We start from the raw sequence: 11553 nt of genomic DNA on the forward strand, positions 1-11553 counted from the left end.
AGTTTTCTTTAAAAAAAATTCAACTGAATGACTCGGTAATATTTGAATTTTTTATATAATTAGTGTTAATTTTGTAATAAATAATAATAATACATTATTTTTAAAATATTGCATAAAGAAAAAGTGTGATAAATCGATGGTGTTTTGTGAGAAGGTATAAAGGGGTCTGCGAGACTCTAGAGTCTAGCCCCAGGCTCGTCATCTTTCTCGACGGCCTTGTTTATAACAAACGAGAATGAATTTATTACGCAAAAAATTATTCTATCAAATGTGAAAAATATTAATATCGGTATATATCTAGGTTAAACTTCCGGGTGTTATATCTGGAATGAATATCTGTTTATAGACAATTAATCAAGTAGATTAAAAAGCATCAATAAATGTACTTTTATTCAAGGAGAAAATGAGGTAAATAAGGGGACCTCATTTTCTTCGAAGTCCATAAAAATATAAATAAAATTAATGTACTTTATTTAATGAACTTTATATTAATTCTCACGATGTCATACAGAAAATGATTTGTTATAAACTGTTTCATGTTTCATAGCAATTAAAATTTCTGAACGGTTACTATATTATCATTTAAGCAGCATTTTATATTTAGTTAAATAACTAGAATTGAAATTTAAAAATAACTTATTCAGAACTTACGAACTCATTGCTTGATGAAACAATACAGCTGGATAAGCAAGCCAATGATGACATAGCCTTTTCCATTTGATACGGGTTTGGTTTAATTATCCAGCTGTATTAAAACCAATGCCTAGATACAATGTCTTAAAAAATATTAATGTGAAAAGATTTTGGGCTGCATTTAAAAAATTGTAGACCCATAAATTCCCACTGTCGTCCGTTCGCCTGTCTTTCCTTAATCTTGAGAATGGCGTTAGATAGATGAAAGATAGGATTGGATATGGAAACCTTAGAAGCAGGAGGCCCCGATTAACTATATATGAACTTATTTCAATTCCAAACTTTTCCCCTCAAAGGTGTTAAATAGATGACCAGCACGACTCTATTGTTAAACGAAAAGTATGATGTACAGGACAGTCATTTTAAATAATTTACGTTTTACATACAATTTTTATATTCCAGATTTAAATTAAAAATAGAACTTTTTTCACGAAGTTCCTTATAGAACGTTCATTTCAAACCGTATTCGCCGTTTCTAATGGAAGAATAAACTTGGAGATAGAAGTATTTCAAAATGATAATCGATATTTTCTGCAACGGAAAACATTAGAACCCGACAAATATTTAACATTAAATCATCACCAAGCCCATTCTTTCTTTTTAAATGTTTTTAAAATCAAAATTATATAAAAAAAATAAATAGATCGAGAAGTCGAACAGTTTAAATGATGCAATCAAACTACTCTTTAGCAAGAAAAAATGGCTCTGAAAAGAGCCGTTGGGTCGTCGATAAACGGCTATCGGGGCCTTTCTCCTGGCAACGAATTCCTATTTAACTTCCGGATTTAACAAATCTTCCTTCTTTTCTTTACGGATTTCTTCCTCTTCGACACCCTTTTCCTCCTCTTAGGAATGCGACTTCGGGAGCGTTTCGACTTCATTCGTCTTTTCTTCTTGGGATTTCTTTTTTTCTGGCCCTTGGTCGGTTCGATGCAAATGCAAACTCCCTTCTCGCTTCTGTCGGATTTCATCTTCTTGGTCTTGGGAATATCGACGGCCTCTTCCGCAGAAATATCTCTTTCTTTCTCTTCTGATCTCTCGCTCATGACTATCGCTTCTCTTTTACTCGTTGCTAGCCGAATGAAGATACGTTCGGATTCGAATGCGCCGTTCGCTTCTAATCCTCCGCCACGATTCTTCGATTACGTAATTTAAAGTTCGAATTTAAATTTTCACAAAATAACTAATAGCAGTATTAATTTGATTTAAACTGCAATATTTCATCTTTATAAAAGTTTTAAAAAAATAACGAGCAATTATTTATTGTGACATCATCACAATGCTGGGATAAATTCTTTTAATCATATTTTTAATTTATTTAATTTAATTAATGATTGGACAGCAATTTCAAAAAAACTGTAGAACTATAAATTCCTACTATCGTCTTTCCTTAATCTCGAGAATGGAGTTAGATAGTTACTAGCCAAATAAAGCTATACTCGAATTCGAGCTGTGAATTGAAAGAGGAGACCAGATATGGGAATCATAGGGGCAGGAGGTCCCGATTAACTATATACGAACCAAAATTATAACCGGCGATTAAATTTCGCCGATTATAATCGGCAAATTTAATCGATCTATTTAACCTCAAAGGTGTTAAATAGATGACCAGCACGACTCTATTGTTAAAGGAAAAGTATGATGTACTGTACTGTACAGAGGCAAACCGCTACTAATTTCAGGTAGATAGTATATATTTTAAAGTAAATAAATTTTAAAAAATACGCAATTGTGACGGTGTCACAATAAATAAATACTCGTGTTAATATACTTTTTGTCTTTATTGAAATTTATAATATTTTAATTATTAAATTTCATAGAGATGCTAAATTTAATTTTAATTGCCGCTGCAAAATCCTTGCTAATGACACTTTATTAATAAATAAAATGTATAAAAAAGATTACTATTTCTTATTTTCAAAACTAGAACATCGCGCGACTTTATCGTATAGCGATAGAATTGAGGCGGAACCGGAAAAAAAGAAGCGATCCTTGTACTTGCCGGCAATGGGAGACACGGTCCTTGCACTAACCGCTACGGAGAGGCGATCCAAGAACAAAGCAATCGCCACCGCTGACTTTGTTCTTGTGTTTTGTTCGTTTTTCGCGGCTATTTTCCATTAGGCAATTAATGGAAAATGGCAAAGTTTAATTAAAATCGGTCGAACAGATTTCGAGAAAGAACACAATTCTGTAAGCCTCACAGAAGAGGCTTGGCTAACTCTCCGCCACAAATATGAATTCATTTGTACTTACTTTTAATTATACGCGTAAAGTTTTCTATTTAATACAGTAAATGCCAATATTGAAAAGATTTTTATATGCAGCTTCAATCTTAAAAATTCTCACCAAAACACAAATTTTATTATTATTATTTATTTTCAATCTTTCTGCCCTATGGGCAGTAAAACGGCCTTTTAATCAAGCCTATCGTGGATTCAGCCAGGCCCACAATATGGCGAGCGGGTGGGAGATGAGGCCCGACCAGGGGCGCCGCTAGCTGTTTGATCGTCCGTGTGCAATACCTATTATGCCGCCCCTGTTTAACTACGACTACCTACGCCGAGCTTGCCAGCAATACCAATTTGCCGCTCCCTGGACGTGCCGCCTGCGTGCGGTGCACGCCTTGCACGCCCGCTTACGGCGGGCCTGGGCCCGACATATCCGGCACATCATTTCTCGAAAAGTGGATTTTCATTTTATGTCACTATAGTTACTCCTTTTCTAGTATATTTTATTAAATACTAGTTACAAATACATAGTATCTGTATATAAAATACAAAGTATTATAATTATAATTACAGGTACTCCTCACTTTACGACCGAGTTCCGTTCCGACGACTACGTCGTTAAGCGAATTGGTCGGTAAGCGAGGAGCTTGCGCCGGGAATATAGGATTGTTGTAAAATTATACAAATTATGCAACAAACTTCAAATTTATTCATAAAAAGACTATTATAGTATGCTATTAGCCTATTATAGTACGCTTAGTGCGCATGTCACCATTCGCCACTGACCGACATCAAGCTGAGAAAGGGGATTCCCCGAATTGCAGGTCGAAACTCGATTGGTCGTAAGTGCGAGTGGTCGTTAAGCAGATAGGTCGTAAAGTGAGGAGTACCTGTATACAACCTACAGTAATGATAAAATATTAACATTGATTAATTAAGATAAAATTAATACTAATTAATATATAGGTGATTTCTCACAAAATATCATTTATTTCTTTTGTTTCTTCTTGTTGGACAAATTTCTTCGCCGTTTCTGATATCAATTAACCCTTTGTTATGATTTATACAATAGGGTTTCTTTACTATAGCTGCATCATTTTTCTCTAATATCCATAAAATATTGCAATCACAATTGATTTTAATGTCTAAAGAAAATTAAAAACATTAATTAAGCAAATATTTTTATTTTACTATAAAATATAAAATACTTCCATAAGACTATACTTAATTTTATTGTACTATACCTATAGGATAAACCAGGGTTAGATTGTAAAGTTAAAGATTGTGCCACGTGTAGGTATACTGTGGTAGTTGAAAGCCATGCTTGTTGTGTGTTCTGTTTAGGCGCAATTGCTGTAAAAGTAGGTGAGTAAATCGAATGTTTCTGTTTCTGATTTATAGAATTGTTTACATATGTTTACTGTGGCCTGTAAAATTTTTTAAGTTAAGATCATCGGACTATTTTCCTTTCCTTTAATTTGATTCTTTAAAGTACAGTTTTTCAATTTTTCAATTAAAAAAAAAAAATTATTTTTGATACATCAATCTCAGCATTGATGTCTCATTGATAGCTTTTTAAAATACCATATACGTTTCTACGCTGCTTACGTGTTGCATAAAGAGGATAAAAATATTGCAATTAGCATTTTCATTTAATGCACTGATGTTGCAAGAAAACAGGCAAATTTAATCGACTAATTGTATATAATACAGTTAATGTAATTTCCCGCATTCATTTATTTTATTAAAATAATTATAGCAACGACCGTACCCATCCTTCCCTATATAGCCTTTTGTGTTTTGTTTTTTTTTTCTTTCCCTTATAGCTCACCACTTAAACCAGGACCATGATTTATGGATGAAGCCTTACCTTGCGAGTGTCTTTAAGACATGTTATAAATATAGACAAAGTACTTTTCTTTCAAATTTTTATTTCTTGCAAGGTTATTAAGGTAATAATGAGACTGATAATGTAGTGTAATCGCTAGCCAGTTGGAAATATTCCATTATTTAAGACTGTAAAAAAGCAGATAGCTGTAGATTATTTGCATAAAAGAACAAAAATATCCTGCTCTTTTAATTTACTTCAAAAAACTGTGTTAGCAATTTTTAGATAAAACTGTAGTTTATAAACAATGACGTTCATATAAACTAGGAAATTCTAAATAAGCGATTAAAAAACATGAAAAACTCATTGTTTTTATTAATCAGAATATATAATTTGAATATTCAAATTTAAATATGTTCTTGGTTGGAAATGTAGCATTATTTAGTATCAAAATTTGTATTAATTTAAAGTAAAGTAATAATAATAAAATCGATCAAGTATTCATTCATAATTCATACAAATTATTTTACATTATTTCATTACTTACTGTTCATATAAATTTCTTCTAGTTGATTCCAAACAGGGAAAAATGTATTGTTAGACAAAGAAGAAACTCTAATGCCGGAAAGCAGAAGGAATTCTAATCGGTTCATATTTTGGAATAAATCTTCTGGAAGTTGGGTTATTGGATTGCTCCTAAATAAAATAAAAGCACAGTGAAGAATATATTATTTTAAAATATGCAAAGGTATTTGCTGTCATGTATTACTGTTTCGATTTTGTAATTAATTTATTATAGCAACCGATCAATTTTTCTATTTTTTAATTTGTATTTTTTTTAATAGTTTGTGACTATTTCGTCTATAAAAACTTAAGTGTTCAAAGAAATTAATATTTTTTGTAAATGATATAATTAGATAAAGTGATATTTATATAATATAAATAACCAATTAAAACTGTACAATAATATTATTAAAATATGAAAAAAAAATACAGTAAAAGTCCTCTAATCCGACAATTACAGTCAGGATCGGTATAATGCCGGATTATCCGAATTCCTTTATTTTTGCTAGATACTTTGATATCAACTCTAAACACTTCAAAAATTATTATATGGTATAAAGCAGGGATTCCCAACGGGGTTGATATAGACCCCTGTGGGTCAATGGAATATTGAAAGAGGTCGATTGAACTCGAGAGGTCAATTGAGAGTCGATGGAAAAACCCAGATACTTATTGTACTTTTCGAGAATTTCGGATAATTTTCAAATAAGAATAATAACAATTATGTGGAAAAAACATTAACTGATTTACTTGATATGTTACGTAAAATCTGGCGAAATAACATGAAAATTTTAATGGGATCGATTGAAACGAGTGTTTTCTATATGGGGGTAAATACGAGGAAAAGGTTGGGAACTCCGATGTAAAGAATAAATTTGTTCCTCGTAACTACAGGAAATCCTCGTTACTTCGAAATTCAAGGGACGAAATTCGAATTATCGAGTTTTGAATTATCCGAGATTTACATATTTCTGTGCAGTATCGATGGACATCGATGGAGTAAGCCGAATGCCACGTAACTGATGTAATTTATTAAGCATACAGAAAACGGTTACGTTTACAGAGCGCTATTTTCAATAATTAATGATAATAATATAAATAAACTGCAGGTAAGCAGCACGTTCTGGTGAAAACCTCACAGGTTGCTAAATAAGTTTTACAAAAAATAAAGCAGAATTCCTCGAAATGTAACCCAAATTATTTTCAAAGTAGCCCAAAAAGTAGTAAGTCCCCCAAATCTTCCTATGCCTAAAACCTTACAAATGTCTTAATCTGCTACTTGCAGCCCAATCTTTCAATCCCGAAACCCAGCCGTATTTTATGAGATAAAAAGAAAAAAAAACGGTCCATATGTAAGGTGATACCCGAAAATGTATTACTGTAATAGCAAAGTCGTATTGACCTGATTAGTTGCTCTTTGTCTATTGTTCTCATACAGCATGTAGACACTTCGATCTAAACGAACGAGTTAGCATACACATCACAATTCGGACAGAATTTTCACTTCGAATTTCGAAGTAGCTGTATTTCGAAATAACTGAATTCCTTACATCTTTATATCCCGGACAAAAGTACAGTTACGAACTATCCGAGTATGAATTAACGGGGATTTCCTGTATTCATTTTTTGTCTGTCGCTCTTAAAAAAAGAGAAGAAACGTCTATTATTATTCCGTATACACTTGCAACGGTCTAACTTTTATTTATTTATTTATTTATTGGTTATTATGAAAGTGCTTACATTATGAGGTTAAAATTGGTGACTTTAATCTTGTGAGGTAAGCACTTTCGTAGTCGCATAATCTCAATCTCTGCTCAAAACTTCGATAAGATTCGAGCATGTAGAATTATCTACCACTAAAATAGAGGATTTTTGCTGTATAAAAATCTAACAAATGAAAGAAATATTTTAAAAAAAGAGTTTAATTGACTTACGCCAAAGAGAGATATCTTAGTTTTCTAGCATGTGAGGGAAACATAGATCGAGAAATCTTCGTTAATTGATTTTCATCGAGTTCTATTGTTTCTATTAGAGAGAATTTTGTTAATGCTTGATTTCCCAATTGGATAATATTGCAATTTGTCATCTCCAAATTTCGTATTTTTGAAGGAAATTTTTTGAATATGGCGTTACTCATTTCGGCTGGTAAATTTGTTTTTTCAAATTTTAATACTTCCAAAAATTTGAACTGGTTACCCTTTTGCCAAACAAGATGATTAATTCTACATCTTATAAACTGCAATTCTTCTAGATCAAACTCTAAACCTTTAAATGATGAAAACAGAACGAGTGTTTCAAAACGGATGTCTTCAAATATTATCTTCTGAATGTGCGATCCTTTAAATATTCCGGTCGGCAAATAAAAACTCGAACCTCTGATTCTAAATTCGTCCACGAAGAATTCACGAAGAAAGTTTAATGCCATTTTAAATTCCTCTTCGTTCTTAAAGCCTTGACAAATTATATGAACGCTGCTATTTTGATGTTTTTCACAAACACAGCTATCAAAATAATTAGTTTGTATCTTTAGTCGTGTTTCGGGAAAATGTTTTTTCTGAGGACATCGATGGAGTAAGCCAAATGTTGGAGTAATTATCGATATCAAAATTAACAATAAGGATTTCATATTTTAATATTTGAATTTCTAAAATTCTGAAAAATATAAAGAAAAATAATCAATTAAATATTTAGGTTGTTTAAAATATTTATAATAAAAACAAAAAATTTGATTAAAATTGTCTTGATTATGGAAATTAACCCTTACCAAATTCATAAACGTATAAGTAGATATTAAATTTTTTATTAGTATCTTACAATTATTTACTGTGACATCATCACAATGCCGGGCTGCAATTTTTAATCCTATTTTTAATTTATTTAATTTAAAATAGGTTATATGCTTTCGATCTCAAACACGTAGTGTCTTGCCTCTGTATACGTCATACTTTTTCTTTAACAATAGAGTTATGCCGGTCATCTGTGTAACTACTTTCTGGTAAAAATATTTGAATTGAAATCACGTGACTTCTTATACAGTTCGTATACAGTTAATTGGGTCTCCTGCACCTAAGCTTAACATATATGGTTTCGATTTTCATCTATCTAACACTGTTCTCGAGATTAAGGATGGAGGGACAGACTAAATACGGGCGACAGTGGGAATTTATAGGTCTACAACTTGTTCAAAACGCAGCCCAATCAACTGATATAGTATTGGTAACATTTAGTTTATATTAGAAATCAGTGTTAATAATTTGTTAATAACTAACTAGAATAAAGAATGTTATTTATGTTATAGGCTAATTACAAGTTTCAATTAACAAAATCAGCCGCAGATTGAACTGCGACAGTTTTGATACCAGATGCCAATACTGGCTAGTAAGATCGATACCGATACCGGTATCAATACTTTTGTGGTATCGGGACGTCCCTACCTCAGCAACACAATAGTCTTTACGAGTGGAGTCGATTTTTTATTTGATGATACACCATAATACAGAAATTACGCATGGATCTGTTCTAATTAACTTATTGCTTGTTCCTAATTATCAACTGAAATGATTATAATTACGTTTACTCTATAATGTTGCTTGAAGATACATTATAGCACACATTATAACAACTCATCACTTAATTTTTGCATTATAGCTATTACAATACTTGTTTATAGATTTTATCTTACGCATGGTCTTAGTATCAATAAGTTGAGGTTGAACTTTATCAAGTGATAATAATTATATAATTCTTTTATTATAATTAAAGAAATCAAAAAATAAAAACTGTTTTTTTAAATTTTTTAAACATATAAAATCAAAAATATTAATTTTAACAAAAAAGTAACAAAGATAAAAAATGACAAAATCACAAAAGGATTACAAAAATAATCACAGCAATCACACAAGGTTTTAAACAGTATTTTGATTAAATAATTGTATTACCGTATTTTACGGATTATAAGACGCTACGGACTATAGGACGCACCTGAATTTTGGAGGCAATTTTTCGAAGAAAAAAGTGCGTCTTATAGCCCGTAAAATACGGTAATGGATACATAATATAAATACTATATACGGCCTACTTCCACCAAATTAAAATTTCAAATGTATTTTTTGTTAAATACAGTATATCTCGTACGAATTGATGCCATTGGACAACATAATCTCTCTTGTAACTACAATTAAGGCACATTGTTTTTTAAAACTGCCGAATTTTGAAACAGTTAAACTTATCATTTTGTACCGTTGTAAAATGATAAATACAAATATCGGTACAAAAACTGTAAAAATTGTCTAAAATAAATATGAGGGTTTTTCTCAGCCTCCGATGTACCAGGAAAAAAAGAACAGCGAAAATCAAAGCTGTTTTATTTACAATAGTTATATACACTTTTCGGCTACTTTTCTACGTAATCGCTGTTTCGATTTAAGTATTTATCATACCGTGGCACCAGCTTTCCTATACCCTTATCAAAGAAGGTTGCCGCCAGGTCGCTCAGCCAACCTTTCAAGCTGGACTTCAATTCCTGGTTAGTTTTGAACCGCTGCCTTCCTAACCTCCGCTTCATGTAAGTGAATAGATGGAAATCACTCGGTCTAGGCTGTACGGCGGATGATCAAATACTGTACTTCCCATTTGAACTTCTGGAGGAGTTCCATCGCACTACTGACCATCACTGTACACAGGTACTGCGAGAGTCTTCGTCAGCTATGACGGACAATACGAAACAAGAGAAGAGGAATGTTTTCATCGGGAGTTATCCAACACGATAACGCTCGTCCTCACACTGCAGGACAGACAGAGAACTCTCACAGGTTCTAATGGTAAGCGTTTGACCGTCCGCCGTACAGCCCAGACTTAGCATCGAATGATTTCCATCTGTTCACTTACATGAAGCATGATTAATTAAGAGAGCAGGGGTTCCAAACTAACGAGAAGTTGAAGGCTAGCGAGAAGGATTGGCTGAGCGACCTGGCGACAACTTTCTTTGATGAGGGTATAGAAAAACTGGTGTCACGGTATAATAAATGCTTAAACAGCGAAACAGCGATTACTCAGTAAAATAGGTAAAAAGTGTATAACATATAACTTTTGTAAATAAAACAGTTTTGATCTTTCCTGTTCGTTTTTTTCTATAGTAGCCTTAAAAAACGAAATTTTAAATGTACTTTTTTATTCGCGAGCTAAAACTCAATTATCATCGTTTCATAAGGTAAAGTAAGATTTTAACAGTTTACGCGCTATCGAGCCTATCAATACGAAGTTTCAGTCCATGAAAGCAGCAGTCACAAATGGACTCACGGAAACACCTCTACTGGTTCGATTCATTGTATCGACTCACTCATTGGCCAAGACTACAACTAAGTCAATGAGAAGATTTGAAACAACGTACAACTATAAACTATAGTATACATCATTAATAAGTGAATAAATTAGTTAATATTAGGAAAAAAGATTTTCTAACATTATAGTTATAGTTATTTTCGAAATTATAAACTTACGCTTTGCTCCTGACTTCCCTGTTCAATGTGATTTGTGTTTCCTTGTCACTCTTGTCTTATCTTCTCACTTTAGGTTACAGCAGTTTTTCTCACTCCAATTTCACTCCTATATTTATGCCAACAAATCTGATCACGTGAAGAAACAGCCAATAGTAATCTGACGTAAAAAACTTCCTATGCCAGTATACACATCCCAGTATATTGCATAATACAAATTATACAAAATACTTAATTTTCTATCATTTATTTAAGTTTTAATCGCGAATATCTCAAAAAACTCTGTACAATATAACTTATTTTCAATATTAAAACATCATACAGATATTTTATGTACTTACAAGATATAAATTTAATAGTTTAGAGAGGAATTTAAAGATTAGATGAAGAATGGAGTAGAAAAAATTATTATCCTTAATAAATATAACAATGTTTGTACTCGTATATAATAAGTAATCTTGATTAAAGTTTAAGGTTATTAATTTATATCTTGAATCCATGTATAAAGTGGAATGTAGTTGTTCAGTTTATTTTAATAAAGTATTGAACTACTGTATGTAATTTAATATGTATAAAGTTTAATTTTAATAACTGCAAAAAAGAGTTTTTTCTATACTCTAAAATGTATTTTGTCGTTAATTAAATTAATGACAAAATACATTTTAGAGTATAGAAAATACTGTACTGACTTTTATAAGAGCATGAGTCAAATCAACTGGTGAATACTACTGTATTTTGTTCA

At 31.8% G+C, this 11553-nt stretch overlaps 1 protein-coding gene across 1 annotated transcript; it reads right to left on the reverse strand.

Moving 5' to 3' along the window:
* Window positions 1-3410: 3410 nt before the first annotated feature.
* On the reverse strand, window positions 3411-10889 carry LOC136969192 (leucine-rich repeat and immunoglobulin-like domain-containing nogo receptor-interacting protein 3). The gene is made up of 4 exons (XM_067263286.1): window positions 10815-10889; window positions 7251-7968; window positions 5300-5448; window positions 3411-4069 (listed from the first exon to the last, which is right to left on the reverse strand). The coding sequence occupies exons 2-4, from the start codon at window positions 7940-7942 to the stop codon at window positions 3909-3911; spliced, it is 1002 nt and encodes a 333-aa protein (XP_067119387.1). The 5' UTR covers window positions 7943-7968; window positions 10815-10889; the 3' UTR covers window positions 3411-3908.
* Between the last annotated feature and the right edge of the window lie 664 nt (window positions 10890-11553).

Source organism: Centruroides vittatus, unplaced genomic scaffold, assembly GCF_030686945.1.
Source record: "Centruroides vittatus isolate TY-2023 unplaced genomic scaffold, ASM3068694v2 contig_1758, whole genome shotgun sequence".
In the NCBI taxonomy this organism is placed as follows: Eukaryota; Metazoa; Arthropoda; class Arachnida; order Scorpiones; family Buthidae; genus Centruroides; species Centruroides vittatus.